The sequence below is a fragment of the Vicugna pacos genome, chromosome 3 (genome assembly GCF_048564905.1).
Source record: "Vicugna pacos chromosome 3, VicPac4, whole genome shotgun sequence".
Classification (NCBI taxonomy): Eukaryota; Metazoa; Chordata; class Mammalia; order Artiodactyla; family Camelidae; genus Vicugna; species Vicugna pacos.
This window is the reverse complement of record NC_132989.1, coordinates 56,906,632-56,927,725: the sequence shown is the minus strand read 5'-3', so window position 1 is coordinate 56,927,725 and position 21,094 is coordinate 56,906,632. Positions and strand designations below refer to the sequence as shown.

The 21,094-nt window shown below is 34.7% G+C and overlaps 1 protein-coding gene across 2 annotated transcripts in view; it reads right to left on the bottom strand.

Moving 5' to 3' along the window:
* The window catches only part of KIAA0825 (KIAA0825 ortholog), a 351,023-nt gene that overhangs the window by 253,931 nt on the left and 75,998 nt on the right, over positions 1-21,094 (bottom strand). For both annotated transcript variants that reach the window (XM_072958369.1, XM_072958370.1), the window contains 2 exons: positions 7,698-7,859; positions 5-99 (listed from right to left, as the gene is read on the bottom strand). In XM_072958369.1, the coding sequence (XP_072814470.1) occupies positions 5-99; positions 7,698-7,859 (257 nt within the window). The remainder of the gene's footprint in view (positions 1-4; positions 100-7,697; positions 7,860-21,094) is intronic.

Sequence of the window (21,094 nt, the reverse complement as noted above, 5' to 3'; positions counted from 1 at the left end):
TTACCTCTTTTACTGGTAGCAATTGCTCTGAAGGAACACTGGTTTCATTTGCTCTAGGTTTCTCTATTACAACTTCTCTATTGGATGTCTCCAAAATTCCTATGCAATAGAAAAGAAAACAAACATACAAACATACATTAAGAAAAACAACCCATACTAGGTGTGATTAATAGACTCAGGTTAAAGCTAATCATGTAGAAAAGCTCTAACAATAGTACACACACATACACCAAGATCTAGAGAATACAGTCAACAAAATGTAGGGTGATATCACCATTAAAATAATGACAGAATCATTTTCTATACACACCATTGGTGAAATTCATATGCCATTAATATTCACATTTGATGTACATGCGTATATAATCTGTAAAATTCAGATCCTTTTGTCATTAATTCATTTTTATGCTAACAATGTAGGATGTTAAGAGTACAAGGTAATACTAATTTCCTGTTCATTTAAAAAGTTAAATTCCAAAGTACTGCTTTTAAAACTGGCTTTAGCACATTAAAACTTCTTTTTTTTGAAACAAAGGAGAGCAAAAGTATACGGATAAACATAGGCATATCAGGAAAAATTATACTCTTAATAAGTATACCAGTAATTCATTAGAAAAAACACAAACACTGGCACAGACAAGAAATAATCTCTAGCTTCTAAAACGGAAATATTTCCTCAACTTTTATTCTTTAGAATTAAAAAACTCCAACCTGGGGAATAATAGACCTACAAAAATGTAACCAATAAATATGCCAGAAAGAAATCTTTCCACTTTCCATTATGATTCTATTAATTATACTTCAATGCAACACAAATGATTTAGCGTTTATCGCTGATTTTTTTGCATAGACTTGATACATGATGATGAATTATATACCATGATTAATTTTTCTTTTATTTTAAAAATCATAAAAGTCAGTTTCTCCTTATGTCCTGGGCAAAAAATTTCAAAATCTTACTGATTCTTATTGTTAGGGCTTCTGACCAATATAATTATCTGGAAGATATATGGGGTGTTTTGTTTGTTTTTTCTAAATTTGGTTCTATGGGCTTAATATGAATGATTCCTAAATAATACAATTCACAGAAACAGTCTCTCAAGAGGTAAATATTCCATTTGGTAGCTGATAACATCCTTCTGGGAAATTTTATCAGAGTTTATTCTAAGGAAAAGTTTCCCTCAACTCTAATGTTTCTTAATCATTTTGGATTTGTGAACACTTCTGAGAACTTGATTAAAATGACAGAACACTGCATCCAAAACACACAAAATGACCATGTGCATATGCAAACACGTGTACACACACATTATAGGGGATTCCCAGACCCCCTTATAAAGTGCATTCATGATCCGCAGGGGCCCGCAGACTGCAGTTTAGCAATCCTGCTTCATTAACACACATCACGACCAGGAAAAAGTTTTACATCAGTGTTAGACCATTTAACCTAAAAATGCTTTCTCATGGCTTGTATTTATTATGTCCTTTTCAGAAGATACTGTTATTAATAAGGAACAATTTTAATAGTAAAATAAAATCCAGAATAAGCTGATTTTTAAATAAAGAAAAATCAAACTATAAGGTTTTAAAGAAAATATGGAATATGTCTTTCAAAAGATGTAAGTAAAGACTTTTCAGAAGGCCACAAAAGCCATAAAACAATTCTGCATAACAAAAATACTGTTAATCCAAATAGATATGACAAACTGGCTTGGCACTTCTCTGTCAATGCCCATACCTTTTTAAAAAACTTAATAGACTAGCTTTTAGAGCACTTTAAGCTTTACAGGAAAACTGAGCAGAAAATACAGAGTTCCCATATTCACCTCTCTCTGCCCTTAGTTTCCCTTATTGCTAACATTTTACAGTGGTGTGGTATGCTTGTTACAATTAATGAATAGTGTTGATAGATCATTATTAACTAAAGCCCATAATTTATGTTAGGGTTCATTTTTTGTGTTGTGCAGTTCTGTGGTTTTGCCAAATGCATAATGTCATGCATCCACCATTACTAGCACACAGGTTAATTTCACTGCTGGAAAAATCCCCTGTGCTCCACCTATTACTTCTCCATCCCTCCTCACTCCCCCTGGTAACCACTGAACTTTTTACTGTCTCTTTACCATACTTTTTCCTTTTCTAGGATGTCATATAGTTGGAATCATATAGTATTTAGGCTTTTCAGATTGACTTCTTTCACTTAGCAATATGTATTTAAGTTTCCTCCATGATTTGTGTGGGGGGGGGGGCTTGATATCTCATTTTTTTTAAGCATTGAATAATATTCCACTTTATTGATGTGCCACAGCTTATATATCCATTGCCCTGCTGAAGGACATCTTGGCTGCTTCCAAATTTTGGTAATTGTGAATAAAGCTGCTATAACATTCATGTCTCAATTTCTAGGTGGACATAAGTTCCCAACTCATTTGCATAAGTACCTAGGAGAGTGATTACTTGATCATGTAAGACAATGTTTAGCTTTATAAGATACAAGCAAACTATACTATTTTACTCTCCTACGAGCAAGGAACGAGAGTTCCTGTTGCTTCACATCCTTGGCAGAGTTTGGTGTCATTAGTGTTTTACGTTTTAGCCACTCTAATAGCAGCATAATGGTATCTCCTTATTTTAATTTGCATTTCTCTGATGACATATGATGTTGAGCATCTTTTCATATGCTTATTTGCCATCTGTATATTTCTTCTTTGGTGAGCTCTTTGGTGAGCTCTCCAGATCTTCTGCTCACTTTTAAACTGAGTTTTTTGTTTCCCTGTTGAATTTTATGAATTCTTTGTATATTTTGGACATAAAGTATCCAAATATGTGTTTTGCAAATGTTTTTCTCAGTCTATGACTTGTCTTTTCATCTTCTCTATGATTATTCCTTTTTACTTGGCAATTCCACTTTAGAAATTTACTGTCCAGATATACATGAGGACATATAAGACATACGTAGTTCAAGGAAATTTGCTATATCATTGCTTGCGGAAGCAAATGAAGAGGAAAAAGAACCCTACATGTCCATTAATGAGTAGCTGATTAAATTACAGTAATACAACAATAGAAAACTGTTCAGCCGTTTTTCTGAATGTGAGGTATTTCTACACAATTGTTAATAAAAAAGAATCCCTGTATGGTAGATAAGATTTGTGCTACTTTAACATGGGGGGCTATTCATGGATGTAATTGCCTCTGGAAAGGGAAATTAGACAACCAGAGTAGAAAAAGGCTTAATTTTTTCCATATATTCCTTTGTCCCTTTTAAAAGTTTTACTAAATGCATGGACTACTATTCAAAAAATATTTTTAAAGAAAAAAATATTTTTAGAGAAAAAAGTAATAAAGATCAACTTGTCAATGACATAAAGAGACAACACTTGGGTTCTTAATGTCATTTTACTTTTCTACAGATAGGTCATAAAAATAGCTAATGTAAATGGTATTTACCCTAGAAAAATAACATTAATTCAAAGTACAAGCTTTGCAGATCTATTCTTGGAAATAACCTTTTGCCATTGTGTAGCTCTAGTTTAAGACTTACAAAAAAGGTTAATTATATTTATCATTTCATTCCCAAATACATTATGTTTATTCACTCAAAGTAATGGGCTTTGACGTTGATACAAATCATCTGCCTTTTTCAAAATGAATAAAAAATAAGATAAAGTTCCCGAGACTTCTTTTGCTGGTGAGCAATTCTATAGTAAGATACAGAAAGAATTATCAAGCAATTATGATAACCTGTATACCATAATCTTTCCCCTCCAAAATTAAAAAGATTTAAAAAAAATGTAATCCTATACAGAAAAGCCAAACAGATGATTTTAAGGCAGGATTACTAACTCTGAAAATTGACTAACAAGATATTTCATGATTTTAATGAATTGTGGCATTTTTGTATTTGTTTGGAATTCAAAATGGTCAATTTCAAAATTTGGCACTGTCAAACTTCATGAGCTCTTTCAACATTTTACAAATTATTTCACCTATTTAAAATATATTGGACAGTCTGTATATTTATTAGCATTGTCTAGAGAAGGAAGAGACATTTTTGACACACTGTTCTAAAACAGTTATTTGCATGCTATCAAGACAGGTTTCTTTAAGAGCATGCCCAGATTAAGGACCTCAGTAGAGTGCAGAGGTTCACAGGAGTGCTAGCTGCTGAACAGCCTCTCCCTATGGAGTTCGCTGTGGTTCATTTTACACTTCTGGTTAGTTTCCACACTGCCGCTTTCTTTCATAGAGAGTAGAGATTGGCAGTACTTCCCTGTAATATCCACTTTCACACCCAAATTGGTCTTCATAGGCTCCCGTTGTGTGCACTACAAAGCAACTTGCCTTGTTGGCAGCTCTGAGTGGGAACTACAAGTCTTTCTTTTCTTCACTGTTCTTTTCTGGCTCACAAGCAACCTCCCACCAAAAGCTGAATCTGTAGAAGAGACTACATCCAAGAGATAATACTATGAAAAAGTATGAAGAGAAGCCCAGGTGGCCACCTTGCAAATTTCCAATGTGGAAGCCTTCGACCTCTCTGCCCAAGAAACAGCTAAAGTCCTAGTGTAATGAGCTTTACAAACCCTAGGAGACTCTTTACCTTAACTACATACGCCTCCCTAATACAATCCCTTAACCATCTAGCTAAGGAACTCTTAGAAGCCATTTGACCCCTCTTAAGACCCCCTAAGAGTACAAACAATCTTTCAGAAGATCTGAAATCTTTGATTCTTCTGAGACAAACCCTAAGTGTTCTTCTTACATCCAATTGAAGCAGCCATTGCTCTTTGTCGTTGCTGGGGCTAAAGAAAAATGAGGGCCAAGAAACCTCCTGGTTTAGATAAATCTCAGATGCCACCTTTGGAAAATTTGAGGAACTGCTCGAAGAACAGCTTTATTCTGAAGAAGTATTAGAAGTGCCCCATAAATCAAATCCGAGGCCACTCCATAAGGTAAGATCACCTAAAAGAAATACAGTAAGATACCGTAACAGTCAAATAATGTCCTATCATTTTTCTGAAATGCCCAAAATAGAAAACCATCAAAACATGACCCAAAAAAGCAAATAAATAAAATGACTAAATATCTTTTCTTTCTCAGAAAATATTTTTGTGTCTCTACAAAATCTATTATGTCATATTCAAATTACTAAAAGCACTGCCAATTTGGCTAAATCTACAATATAGTAGTAAACATCAAAGTAAAAAGTGAAATAATTGGTTAATCATTTTTATAATTTCTCTATGTGATGTTAAGTACCTGGATATTTTTTAAAGATCTGGAAAATTTACAAAAAAAAAAACTTACTTTTCACCACATTGTTTTGGTTACATAGACATAGTGGACAACTCCTTCCAAGACCTTTATTAGCAAAATATGCTCCAATCAAAACAAATACACAAAAAAACCAAATGATTTGATCTTTTTTCCCCTATTGTCTCCCACACAAGATTTCTAAACAAAACATTAACTATCAGGATAACTTAAGATTCATTTGGTTTCTTTATTCATCTGTTTCAAGAAAACTTTTCCTTCTTGATTTAAGAAACCAAAGCTTTTGATGAGAATTGATTAACTTGGCTACACTGAATAAACCCTTTAAGATTTTTCTTGACAATTTCCCTCAAATTATTCTTTTCAGAGAGCCATTTACATGAAGTTGTGTCAGAGAAAATTAATCTTGGCTTTGCTGTAAAAATACATAAATTTCAACAATGAAGAACATGTATATCACAAGATGTTCTAGTACTGAGATATGTCTTATACCTGTCCTTCAGAGTTCCTTCCACATACTATGATAATTCACAAATGTGTTTTTATAGTACACTATTATCAATGTGTATTGAAGTTGCTTTTATCTGCCATGCTGCTTATATGATGACAAATTTGATGTAAGACAGTATATTGTGGAACAATTATATATTTTTCTCTGTTGATTTTATTCAATAATCATAACTATAGCTCTCAAATATACAGCATTTGCAAGTCTCAACATTGCTTGATCTCAATCCAATGCAGTTAAACCAGCTTTTTCTTCTTTTTCCTGAAATTAGGATGTCAAATCTTTGCTTCAATTCTTGGCCATCTCAGTTTCGTATCTTCTTTATAATACCTCTCTTACACAATTCTGATTTTGAATTCATGCTGCTTTTAAGAAGAATAAAGTTCTTAGACCTATGCAATTTCTCAAAGGCCTGGCCCAGGACCAATAAAGATGAAGCCAAGTGGGTAGGGATCTACATGCTTTGAAATTCACTCTGTTTCTTGATCCATACCTCATAAAAGATCTGCTAGCGATGTGGATGAAAAACATCAAATCTTAGCTAGGCATGATAGATGAGTACCAACACCAGTGTCAATTGCTAGAAGCACCAACATGTTAACTAAAAATTAGGATGTCATATTTCTTTATTTGGATATCTCTTTGACCCAGTCAAGTTCATCTAGAAGACCCTCTAGGGCTCACATTATCTCCTAATAAATCTACTTTTTCATTCTGGCTTTTAATTTTCATATTAACTGTCTTAGGTTTTTATTATTTTCTCATTGGATTTTTTGGTCAGCTTCAGAAATCTGTAAGTCACCTCCATTTTTCTTCAAATTATCTCCAAATTTGGAAAAATGATCTATGTTATTTATTTTACAGTTTAATAGTGCTATTTAAATTGAACCTGAACCATAGAAGGCCAGTAAACTGTGCTTTATATAAAACAAACCCTAATCCTATAACTTTTCTGACATTATTAACCCAGGCTTAGTAAAGAAAGAAATACAAAAGTAAACATACTAAACTAAATGTAATTCTTCACTAAGAAATCAGGGTTTGACATTTTCAGATTGATTGTTTATCACTTGCTTCCCTCACTTTGTTTTGCAAACGCAGCCACCATCTATATTTATTCTCCTTAAAATGGTATATGGTAATCATGTAGAAGAGAACTTCGAATAGTTTATTCTGATACAGATGAAAATCTTCATAAATAACAGATATGAAAACAGAGAACATGTCTTAACCATTATGCCTCTGAATTGTACCTTTAAAGTTAGAAACATTATCTGAACACATATAGAAGTTTTCTTCAAAAGAATTTTGTTAAGACTAACTAAAAACAACATATTGTATAATTATAATTATAACAATTCACAGTTATTGTTTATGATATGCTAGACATTCTTTTAAATACTCTCCATTCACTAAATCATTTAATTTCACAATCCTACGTAATATATTGGAATCTAAAGCATCTCATCCCGAAAGAAAATAAAGAGAAAATTAATTTAGTCCTACACCATCATTTTAAAGATAAGAAAATTATATTTTGCTCAAAATCATCAGCCTGCTAGTGGCAGACGTGTTGTTCCTAGATCAATAAAAAGCAAATTAACTTATTACTAGATCATCCAGTCTGCTTGTTTTTTTCTATGGGCCAGGCTGTGTTTGTCTGAGTTAAACAAACAAACAAAAAAGGTCTAATTTTAGCTAAAGACAATTATCCAGAATTGACTTATGATGCTTTGTCAATTAAAACTGTGGAATTACAATGTATAAAGGATAAAAATGTAATTTCATGGTGTGTTTTATACTTACTGTTTATTTAAATATTCTATCATGTACTTTTTTTTTCAAGTAATGGTATAAATTCAATAGCAGGAAGGAAAAGCAGAGAGAATTATAGATTAGCAGAAAAGCGTATTACCTGAAGTATTTCTGAGTATCTTGAGTGATAAAAATATTTCTTCAAACAATTTCTGAACATTTTTTTCCAGCTTCAGAAAAGATTTTATAAGCTGTGATAAGAACCTGAGTTCATCTAAGGAGAGGAAAAAGTTTCTTCCTTTCTGTGGGTATTCAGGAGTAACTGTGAAAAGAGCAGATCAATACTATTGAACATTTGATGTGTTTTTTCACTCACTACTGAAACAATCTATGGTTCTATAAACCATCAAAACTAACACTATCTTCAATAATTTGTTTGTTCTTCAGTAAATACATAGAAAATCTCCAAGGAGAGGTTTTTTTTCCCCTCCTTGGAAGCCAGAGATGAGTATTCTGTTTGATGCAAACATGACAATTAAATAATTATATTAATTTTTAGAGTTAGTAACAGAAATATGATTTTTTTGTTGTAAAATCACATCTTATACAATTCCATTTTTTAAGAAGTCTGGCATAATTTGAATCTTGTCACAAGGAAATATTAGACAAACCCAAATCAAAGGACTTTTTATGAAATAACTGGTTTGTAGTCTTCAAAAGTGTCAGTTCAGGAGATACAAAGACTAGGAATGTTCTAGTCGAAAGAAGTCTAAAAAAACAAGACAACTGAAATCAATACAAGATCAGTATTTTATTTTATTTTACTATAGAGGACATTGTTAGGGTAATTTGGTGAAATCTGAGTAAGGTCTACAATCTAATGCTATTATTGCCTGACAATTTTCTGATTTAGACAACTATACTGTGGTTATGAAAGAGAATGTCCTTGTTTTTAAGAAATGCACATTGTAGTATATAGTGATAAATACCTGTGATCTATTCTCTATTCAGAAAGAAAAATAGTTTTAAGAGAGAAAGAAAATGCAAATGTGGAAATGTAAATGTTAACATTTGAAGAATCTGTATTTTTTTAAGTCTGAAATTAAAATAAAAATTTAAAAGAAAAAAGGACTGGATAAAGGATATAAATAAGTCTTCAAGACTTTAAAAGTGTTGTTCATAGATCAGTAAAAAGAAGCAAATTAACTTATTGACTCTAGACTACATTATTCAAGAAATCATGTTTAAAAATAACTTTGGTTTAAATAATTATGATATCTATTGCTTTCCTAAGAACAATACAACTTAAGATAAACAAAGGTTGATTTTTTTCCTCTTATAATTATGTTATTTGTTGTCACAATAACATTTTAATATGACAAAAAATATTTTCTACTCTTTAAGAGTATGGAGAATAAGACTGACCTCACTAAATGGCACTTTTAACAAAATTTTCAAGGATTTAAAAAAATCCTTCCTTTTTGTTTGCCACGTCTATGTTCTAACGAAGTGTCTCAAGGCTTAATTACAAATTGGAAAATTTACAGACTTTAGAAAGTAAGCACAAAATGCCTTTGGAGAGAAAATACTAAGAGTGCTACTTAGAAATGATAGAAGGTCTGGTGATTCCATATGAAGAAAAGATTACCTTCATCACAGGGGTTTAGAAGGAAGGTTCCAGAAATGTAACAATTTTATGGGTAATCCACTTTGTTTCAGTGAAACTTTAAAATGTCGGCATCAAACTTCTAGCCAAAAGTACTACTTAGTGAGGTCAGTCTTATTCTCCACGCTCTTTAAAGAGTAGAAAATATTTTGGTTGATACAGTCTTTCATATGATATGACCAAAAATGTCATGGTATCTTTGCAGATAAAATGAGGGAGGCCTGTCAGCCAACTTAGACTGTGGAATTTAGTCCTGTTCTTAAAGAGTAAAAAAGGCTTTAAAAAAAATCTATAAGTACCTACAAAAACTCTATTTCACCTCTACAGTGATATTAACCCCACAAACATTAGTCTATCTCTAAATAGCCCTATTCACACCTACTATTCTCCCAGAGTCATGCCACAGAACATAAGTATGTACAACCAGCACATATAACTAAGGTTTTGCCACTAAAATCATAATCCCCAAAATGGAAAGAAAGAACAAGTATATTAAGATCCATTTAGCTGTTGCTTGATTCTCATTTAGCCTATTTGAGTTCTTTTAAGCTTTGCTCATGTAGATGGGGGCTGGTTTAACCTAAATCTTAAAGATATTTCCTTTGGAACTAAAAATGTCTATAAGCCAAATTTTCAAAGACTTTAAGAATCCTTCCTAACTCTTTTTAACAGTTTGGCTAGAAATTAAAGGTAGGCTTTGCATAGCATAACTGGAAGTATTGTGAATGTTTATAAAGCAAACAAAGAAAGCCCTGACCACAAAATTTCTAAGAATATATATATATATATGTGTGTTAACCTAGCAGTGCTATTAGTTTAAAAATTATGTAGGGTCTGAGGATTCTACATGAAGAGATCTTACCTTCATTACCTGGATTTAGAAGGAGCTTTTATTCCAGAAATGTAACAATATTGAAAAGTAAATCTATTTCAATCAATGAATCAGTATAACTTAATAATGAAAGAGAACAGAATAATATGTATGACCTAAATCTAATCATTTTGTCCCAAAGAAGCAATGATTATGGTAGAGGGCCACTAATTAGTTGTTCTTATTTCCTATTACTCTTGGCCCAGTGTTCTCCCAAGGGGTATTTTGAGGGTGAATTTATAGGGAAAATAATTCTGTGATAAATTAATTTTGTGAAAGTCCAATTAAAGCAAAATTAAACACAAAGGATGAAATAGCATTTCCCAAACTTATTTGCCTTCTTTTCCCCCGCAGTATCTCACAGGACTAGTGTTCTAATCACCGCACCTTAGCTTATGATTTCTATCTGCCTAACCGTATCTCTTTCTGTTCCTTAGACTTTCACTGTCAAGCACATTAGGAAAGGGCTTCTTCCTCCAACAGAAGTTCCCTTTACTTTTGTCATCACCATATTCATCTCCCTTTCCTTCTTTCAAGATTCAGTTTGTTCCTCTCCTCCAAGTCACCTCTCGGTAAAATCTTACGTAGATACAATCAATCTAAAAATTTGCCTTCCCCCCTTAAGCCAATCTGCCTTCTACCTATTTGTTTTTCTTTTTGTTCTTTAATCACTATAGAACTGTCTTGCTTCAAGAAATTTTGGACATATCTGTTCACACATAGGCAACTAGGTTTAGCTGGCCACCAATCATTGTTATGAAATATCTGAATTAATGATTGTTGTTTTATTATAAGATGAGCTCTACGATTCTTAGGAAATACAAATTTCTCCTAAATCCTCAAAAAATTATAAAGAAAAAAACTTAAATTTCCATTTTAGAGCAAGGCATTATTAAATTTACCATCAAGTAACAATAAATAAGTTCATGTAAATAATAACTAGATAGTTGAGGTTCTTTCCCTCTATATGTAATTTTAATAAAATTTTTCTAAAAATTAAACTCTCTGTGATCCTACTGTATTTAAGACACAATTTAAATTTTTCTTCATGACAAGGTTACCATGAAAGTTACTTATTTCTGTGCTGAATGTAGGGACTACTGTCTGTCCCTCTGTTAAAGGGCTTTTCTCAAAATGACTATCATTCAAAAAGAGTTTTATGATCAAATAGGTTTGAGAATTACTACATACTAAATATTCCTTAAATTGATTCATAATGCAAATTTGTATACTAAAGTCTATGTATATCTATAAAAACATAAAAAAATTAAAAATTCAATGTTTCTCAAACTCTTTTTGACCAATGAACACCAGCTTACCGAGAAGTAAATATCTATTAACTTCTAGGATTTTCTCAAAAACAACTGCTTAGAGGACACTGCTTCGGATTACAGTACCACTGAGTATTTGTTTCTGCTTTGTAGTGTTTCCTCCCATTGTTAGGCCTTTCACTGTGGGTTCTTCTTGCTGCCTGTGTGACTGATTTTACCAGTATGTTCTTCTACCTGTAGACTGCTGTTCCCAATAGCATCACGGTATTTTCCAGATTGCAAGAGAAGCTAATGAAAGTCTCCTAAAACCTCCTTGATCTTCCTCTTGAAAAAAAACCCATGTAGTTTCAGAGCTGAACAGAACCATTTGAAGTCCATTCATGGTGCTCACAGGGCAGTGTGGTCCAGAACCTTCTCTTTTATTTAAAATGCAATTTTTTTCTGGGTCATCTCCAGATCCTTTACAAGCAACGCCCAGGTGAGTTTTCTGCATACTGGATTTCCAGACCACTGCCTGAGGGATCCATAAACTCTAGTTAAAAACTTCTGAGGTGAAAATTACTCTCTACCCATCAGAAAACTTGGATTTTGGCCTTAGCAAGTCAACTAAAGAGGTGCTATTATATAAAGCACCAATGCATTAAAAACAAACAAACAAAAAAACCTTCACTTTTTCCATGGTCAAAAAATTAATGGTTTTTTAAATTTCTGGAAGAAATACGGAATGCCTATAGGGGATTTCTAAGATAAATTATTATTTATACATTTGCCCTGCACAAAAGAAGAACTGCTCCCAGAAAGAACACCTAAAGAATAGCTGGAGTCCTTCAGGCATATTCATGACAAACGTAAAAGAATTTCCATGAGGCCAGAGACAATGTCCAACTTAGTCTATAGTGTCTTAAGAACCCAGCAAAAAGTAGGCACTCAAAAATATTAGTTTAAAAAAATGTATGAAATCCCACGGGTCCTAGAAGTAGCTAGGTTTGGCTTAGAACAAAGATTTCATACCTAATCCTAAAAGGCATTCTTCAAAACAATAAATATTTCTAGATGTAAGTCAATAAATAAATGAATAATTACAGTATTAGATACACACTCTTTACTATTTTGTTTAACAAAATAGATTTGAAAGTTGATTCTAAAACAGAAAATGTGTGCCAAAAAGTGATGATGTGGGAACTCGATTACACGTACTGATACAACTGATTCTAAAACACTGTTTTGAGCGGTTTAAAAAAATAAAATTATACTTTATAAAAAAATTCCACCATGAAAAAATACACAGATATTCAAAGAACTGTTGTTCTAAAATTTAAAAAAAGACTTTGTCTCTGTCTCTCTGTTTTTCTATATATACACACACACACATATATATAGATACATAACAGATAAATAATATATACTAAAATGATATACTTAGAGGTGTTTTTCAACTAGAGACTAATAGTTAAAATATGAACTCTGTTACCTTTTAGCAAAATTAAGGACATTGAAAATAAATCTAGAAGGATATTAAAGTTTCTCACATTTGATCCAGAACAAAGCAGCATTTGGAATAAATATCAAAGTCCAGCCAAATGAGACAGAACAGAAAAATGTGGGTTGTGGCTGAAAGTACACATATTATTTTCCAAAACCATTAGCAACAGAATTCTTGTTAATAATAGCATTAAGATACAGGAGAAAATGAGAAGCCAGAAAATCAGATAATCTGAAGCTGGTGGATCAGTATAATAGGATAAAAGGTGCACATTTTAGTTTTCCCAAGAAAAACGAACACTAGCTACTCTATTATTGACTGTAAATGGATCCATTTTCAGTAAGGAAGTATTGTCGGTGCCACCAGACAAGTGATGTAAAAAAGAGGGGACACACAAAAGCTATTGAAAGTCTCATTATTCCAGATGAAATTCATGACATAATCCAAACGGAATATATTTGTTCCAGTAAAGAGAACTTTTAAACAGTATTATGATAAGAAGCCAGCAGAGGCTGCTCAGGAACAAATAGTAAGCAGTACTTTCCCCAGGAGCCAAGTCACTTCCTGAGAGCAGGTGGGGCTTTGGAGCACACTGTGCTGTTCCAGTGGCCTGAAGGAGCCCTGTGCCTCCTTGACCGCCTGCTTCCAAGGAGCCACACAGCAGGGGAAAGAATAGAATGCAAACGCTATGTCCCTTCTTTGTTCTGGGAGCCTCGTCAGTAGATGAAAAATCATGGCGGACCTGCAGGCATTGCTTTCTGTCAGACACTCTAAGAAGAAATTGAAGCTCTTTTGCCTCCTTCGCTCTGGCACTGTTTTTGTAACTTCTGGTTATTTTCAAATTTGTACCACTAGGAAAGCATTTGAGGTAAAACTAAGACAAAGAATATTTCCACTTTAGTTTCAAAACTGAACTTAATATATCTTATTTCTTTTGAGGAAGCTTCCATATGTACCACCCAAAACAGACAGGGTAGAACTTTAAAATAAACTGAGTAAATGAGTGAGAGATTAAAGGATTAAAACAATGAAGTGAATAACTTGGAAGCTGAGTAAAAATGCAACCAGATTCAACATAAAGTTTAGAAAATAAAAAAAGCAACCAGACAGAGTGAATATGTAGAAATTCAGATACCTCACAGGTTAGTATCAGGACCTCTCTTCTACATGGTGAGAGGATGAATAAGGACCTATAGGGAAAGCTGAGCCTCAAAAAGGTAAATGAATCTGAATTAGAATTCAGGAAATGTTTAACTCTGAGAAGCTGGAAGTTGGACTGCCCTTCTCTTTCTCTCTTTCCCTATTTTTGTTTCTTCCCCCATGTTTATTTTGTGGCATATGCTAGTTATGTCATCACTATCTGATGCCCAAGAGGTAGTACAATGGGTAATATGTGGAATGGTGAGCCAGATGGCCTGGGTTAAATCCTGACACTGCTCCCTACTAGCTGTGTGACTTTTACTTAGTCTCTCTGTGCCTCAATAGAGTGTTAAGGTTTAACAGAGTTACCATATTAGAGCGGTTCCTGCAAGGTAGTAAGAGCTGTATAAATTTGTGATATCACTACCATTTCCTCTAAGAAGCCTGCCCTCAGGGCCTAGGCCAGCTTAGTTTCCTATCCTCCATGCTCCTCCCTATTTCACCTGCACATTCCTTTATTTCAGCACTTACTATGTCATTCATAAGTTTGAGAGTTGTCTCCTGAAACTTTCATCTGCAAGGCAGAGATCTTTCCCCTTTCCCTGGATTCCCACTACCCATCATAGGTCCTACATTGATGAATGGCTTCAAAATGACACATACTGGTGAGTGTTAGAAGCAACACCACCTACATTTTATCTGGCTTTTTTTTCCCCAGCCATGAACAAGCTTCTGTAGTCAAACACTAATATTAAATGAGTTTAACATTAACTCATGTCTGTTAATTTTAACAGGAAATATTTGGGGGAGAAAGAACCGTAACTATTATATAAAAGACCTGTTTCACAGTAAACTAACTTTAAATACCACTGTTATTTAACGGGCTCCATATCTAAGCTTAAACATTCATAAAGTTGAATGGTAGACATACTCCAAGGCCTTCCACTTCACTTTGCTGTGTCAGCCCTTGAGAACATTTTTTTCATGTGTGTGTTCATCATCTTTTTCAGACTCTAATATAAGCTATACACCTAGGCTCACAGAAACAATGCTTTGCATATAATTCTAGGAGGTTCCCAGACCCATTGAGGCTTTAGGCTTCCTTTGATAACCAGGTTAAGGCTCTCTGCCTAGATTTGTCCAACTTGATGAGAAGTAGGCCTCAAGGTCTCCCTTCCACCTAGGAGGCTTGTAGCTCTTAGAAATTTCTACTTCCCTTTGCAAGAAGAATGGATTTGGTCCAGCTTGAACTTCATAATCTCCTTATCACTCTTTCCATATGATACAAGGTCTCAAAACACTTACACAGACAACTCTCTGCCTACTAATACACATGCCCCAGGTAAGGTGAGGGGATCAACCTAGGAATAACTAATCCTCTATCTGCTCAGGAATTTAGATAAGCACACAGATTAGTACTAAGTGGCCCTGTTTTGATAGTGGGACATGATGAACAAATCATTCTATCAGAAATGATTTAATTGCTAGCATATACCATATCTACACTTTCTATACCTTCTTTCTCTGACTATTCTAGGCCAAGATACACTTAATTTCACATCCATTGACAGGATTGGTAATCGTAAACTAAAGACAGGTAGACCTATAGACAGAGAGAACCACTACATTTGGAATAAATTCTCACAACCCACCAAAGGCCAGGTCATGGAGGTTCACTGTTCACTTTGAAGGGGCCTACATAGCAAGTATCTCCTTACTTCACATGCCACTGGCCGCAAGGGTGGAGATAAAGTCATCTTGAAGCTATTCATCTAGGTCAATGAGAAAGACTAAAAAGAAACTGTTTCTATTGTTACCTTTTCCTGATTCCCAGGCCAACACTGGCTCCACTGGATGTTACCTCCATGTACTGCAAGTGATAACAAAATTCTCCCACACTCCATTCCATCTTCTCTGGCAAAAACTGTCAGTATTACATTAACAAGGGATCAGACTTCTCATTCATTTGCCAAGGGTATAATACTCCGGTCCATCTCCTATTTTCCCTCTTTCTTATTTTGTTTTTCTGAGAACATGAGAGAGAATATCTGACTCCTGATGTGGCCACTGTTAGCTGAAGATGCTAATCAGAGAATGGCTGACATTTGAATTCAGCCAAAATTGAGAAATGTACCCAGGGCAAATTTCTGAATATTTTCTCAGCTGGCTTTTGTTTTATGCTGGGTTAACTCCCAGTTATAAATACATAGATATGCTGACCCTTTTAAAGAACATCTTAATAAAAAGACATCTCTAGTGTAATGAGAAGGGTTTTAAATTCTAAATACTGTATTCTAATGGTACATTATTGATGAAATATCTTTCTAATATCCCTTTCTCAGTCTCCAATTTTGCTAGAGTTCAGTTAATTATATCTCTCATCATACATGTTATTTTCCATTATCATGACCAAAAATTAACCTATAGAAAAATCTTAAACTAAGTTAACAATTCATTTTTACTGGAGTCTAAGGTTGTATCTGAGACTTGATATTTCATTTCTTAAAGGAATATGCCATGATAGAGATGTTACATTATCAGCTCTTAATATAACATGTTAAAAATTAATTTTAAATATTTAGCACTGGAATAAAAATAATGCTACCATCAAAAAGATGGATTTAAGTCAAGACACCTGCTGTGTGTGCTTCCTAATATATTTTCTAATTGAATCACAACCTTTCAAAAGACATTGAACATTTTTCCTCTTTTATACTAAAAAATAAAGAGTAAGATTCTTTTTATGCTTTTTTAATCAGGTAGGCAAATTATAATGCCTGTGAATATATGTTAAAATTAATACGAAAAGAGATAGCCATGGTGACAATAGCAGTGTCTTGTACCCAGCCAAAAGCTGTACTCATGAGCTCATTATTCTAACAGAGAGCAGGGTAGGCCTTAACTTAGGGAAGCCATTTTCCAGGTGGTGATGGCACCTCATTGAGCAAATTTTAGTTATTTTACTTTTAGCTGCCTTCCTCACCTAAGAACTAGTTATTCAGCCATAAAGGCAAAGTCATATTTCTTTTAAACTTCAAATATGACTTTGAAGCCCCTTGGCAAGATATCACTTTTTATACTGTCTTCTTCCAAAAGACCTATGAGCTAAAAACAAAAACAAAAACTTTAACTGGGTTTCACTTGCTAACTCAACAAAGGTTTGCCTTGTGCCTATAATGCACCAGGCACCATGTGCATACACCACTGATGGTGACAGACCTGAGAGAGGTACAGAAATCTGAAAGCAGAATGCAGGGGACTAGCCAGGGTCATGCCTCATACCAGTCACCATCAGCTCTCATGGAAACCCCTGTCTCTTCAAAGTAAATGTCTCATTCTTTAACTATTTAAGTTCAGGGAAGAAAAAAGGCATTAGGTTCAATATGTATTTAAAACTCAGAGCTTAGAAAAGTCCATGGATAAAAAACTAATTGAAGTGTCTTGCCAGGAGTTTATTGTCAACCTATTTTGATATGAATGGCCAATGCTGGCCTCTGTTGTTCTGTTGCAGTTTATTTCATGAAAATATTTCTTTTAATTGAAAAAAAAAGTATGTTAAAAATATATGAACACTTAAACAACTGAACTTTTAGTTTTTCTTTCCATATATAAAATCTTAGATTACTGAATTTTTATATGATAGTAAAAAACATAAAACTGTTAATAAACACAAATATTTTCTAATTCAACTTGTATTGCACTGGGCCCAGTGTTGCTGGTGCCTGGGTTGTGACAAATTAGAAAGGAAGACAAGAGTAGATGGAAAGGGAGAAAGAGAGAAAGGCAGTGAGAGACTAGTGGGGAGGCAGTCCCCTCTAACAGAGACTGGGCATTATAGCTTGTAAGATAAATCTGGCCCACAGCCTGCACTGGTATGGTCTGTGACCTATGGTATAGTCTGGCTTTTCTCTTTGTAAATGGGTGGGGAAAAAAAAGGAAAATATTTCATGACACGAAAATTATATGAAATTCAAGTTTCAGTGTTCCTAAAGTTTCACTGGAAAACAGCCACGCTGATGCACTTGTATTTTGTCTCTGGCTGCTCTGTGCTACAATGGCAAAGTTGAGTAAAAACGACAGAGACTGTATGACCAGCAAAGCTGAAAATATTAAGGGATAACCTCTGCAGCAGAAGAGCAGGAAAAATGCAAAAGAGAAACTGCACGAACTGACACAGAAAGGGAAAAAATCATGGTTAAAAAGGAGAGGCCAGAGGAAATGGAGGAAAAGGTAATTAATAGCTACCACACACTGTACGGTACAAACCTTACAGATGTTATGTCCAATCTTCACTGAAACCTTAATGAGGAAACTGGGGCTCAGAAAAGGTAAATTACTTATCAGTGAAGGGCAATGTGAAAGTAATCTTTGAGAAAAAGAGCAATGACATTCAATTTCAATCGAGAGATGAAGTACTATGAGAGTCAGGAGGTGATTTCTGTGAGCAGCTTGACTCTGTAAGATCTATGTAAGAATAATATGGATGATTTTGCTCCAACAAGAGACAATATATACTTCAGCCAGAACTGGGAATTATCCTTTATTTGTATCTTTCTTTCAAACACCAAGTTCTCTCAATGATAATAATAGAAAATAATAATTTTAATGCTTACTTTGTGCCAGGTACTGTTGAAAGCATGCTTCTGTACACTTATGTTAATCCTCAAAAGCACTAGTATTAGCACTTACCTCTAAAATATGAAAAGGTTAAATAAATTGCTTAAGGTCACAAAGCTCCTAAGTAGCTCTTTAAATGTACTGTAATAGTATCATACTATAGCAGGCATCAGAATTACCAGGAGCGCTGTTAACACACAGATTGTCAAGCTGCCCCCAAAGCTTCTGATTCAGTGAGTCTGGGGTGGAGCCTGAGAATTTATATTTTTTACATCCTCTAAATGCTGCTGCTGCTGCTGACGTAGAAACCACACGCTGATAACCGTTACTCTATTGCCTCTATTTTTTTTTTTTGTACTCCCATCTAGTCATCCTGTTTTCAATTTTTAACACTTTGCTTCAGGATAAACTCTTATCAAAAGGCACACTTGGATCTGAGAGAAAATGATCCTCTAGGTGGTTTCCTTGTATTCTTCTCCCATTTAGGTAATCGTACACACCACTGGACAATTCCTATTTCTTAAACACTACTCTCAAGGTACTTTTCTGCTCAAACACCTTTAGTAAAGACCATGTATAACTTAAATATCAAAGACAGGTTTTCAAGACCCTTTGTAATCTGTCCTTACACTAGGTATCATATCATACATTTAATCAGCCACTTATTTGACACCTTATTTTTTATCTGCCTGGCATTCTTTTTCCCCATCTAGTAACAAGCCAATCAGAGGCATTCATTGAGACGTTTTGAACAGAGGTACCAAGGGAGTTGTTAGGATGTAGGCAGGAAGCTGCCAGGAATCACCTACTCTGCTGAGTGGAGAAACTGGTTTGAGAATGAAGTCATCACATGGGGGAAAAAGCAAGGCAACAAATGATGAAATACAGCTTGAAAACAAAGTACAATTTGCTCAGGTCTCCAGAAATCCTCCAGTTCCTGTCCTTTCAGAGGTTTAATTGTTTAGCTCTTTCCTCTACTGTGTGAACTACCACATTCTTCTTTAGTAAGTGACCCTCACTTTTTTGCTTAAGAAGCAGAGAAGAGGAATGGAAGAACAAAGTTGTCACTTGCAAGCTCAGAGTCCTGGCTAATGCCTTCATCAGTAACATACAGAATAGCTCCTCGTCACAGATCTCTTCATGGTTCCCAGCAAGCCACAGTAATCTCTACCGCTGCTGCTGTTTGAACTACGAGGGGAGCTCTTTCTCTCCCTTCCCGTCTGCCTGCACAAGGTCTGTGTATCCTTCCAGGCCAAGCTCAAGTCCAAATCCTTCATGAAGTTTTCCTAGCTTGCTCTCCCTTACATTAAAAATCTCTCTTCTCTGAATTCTTAATATACTTAAAGTCTTACACAAATTACTTGGTGATTAATTTAATGTGATATTATAAGCTTCTTTCCTCTCATATTGCTTTGTGGGTTAGTCTTCTTCACCTCCTAGATTTGAAGGAGCCAAATATAATTTAGGCTTTAAGTTAATTTCAAGCTTCTGAAAAAATTAAAGGAAAGTAGTTTTTCTCAAAAGAAGTATTATTAATTGCTTCAGAGTTGAGCTGGGGTTGGGGGTGGGTGGCAGAGAGTAGGATTAAGCTACAGAAAAGGCATCTTGTTGGATGGAACTCCTTGAGCTGAGTCATGAGATGGGAGAAGCCAGAAAGACTGAGAAGCAAGGCCCAGGGTTTCTTTCTGCTGTGCCTTCCAGATAAATCCTCTGTTGTGTACATATTCTCTACTTTGCATTATAGGAAAGTATCAGAAAGCGAACACTGTTGCTCATCTCTTCCTGCTTTTTACTTCTCCAGATCCTGTCCACCCTGCAACTGATACCTCCATTTCCTCTTGTTCATCCTGGACAGATGCCAAAAGGGACCCCCACCTGCTGGATCACTTTCTCAGAACTCTACAACTGCTTGTCTCCATAACTCCTAAGCAGCTTTTCAGATATTCATATTTTATTTCTCAATCTAGATAGGAAGTAAGGGTCTTACACCTTTTGGAATTCCCATTAATTCTAGCACATTTCTTTACTAGTAAGGGCTCAAATAATAAGTTGATTAGTTAGCTACTACATTATACCTCCAGATACTGATTTATTTCAAGAAAATGACACAGTTAAAAAAAATATTCATTGAACCCCTGTCGTGTGTTAGGCAGTGGATTGGGTGCTGGGGAAAATAAATAATACTTGCCCTTAAGGTGCTTAGAGTCCATATGGGGAGACAGACCCCTAATTAGATATTTTAATAGAATATGCTAAGAGCTTTGAGAAGGGCATATGGAGCTGCCGTGGGAGCAGGGATTAGGGGCTCTAGCCGAGAAAAAGCTTCCTGGAAGAAATGACACATGAGCTGTCATAAAGGATCAATGGGAATTAGGCAAAGAAAGGGAAGAAGAGCGTAGGAGAGGGGAGACAACAGAGCAGGAGCAGGGGCTTCTGTCGGTTGAGTGTTACTAGAGAGTGAAAAATATGAGGTGGAGAGAGGCACGAAATGAGGCTGAAGGAGGCAGGC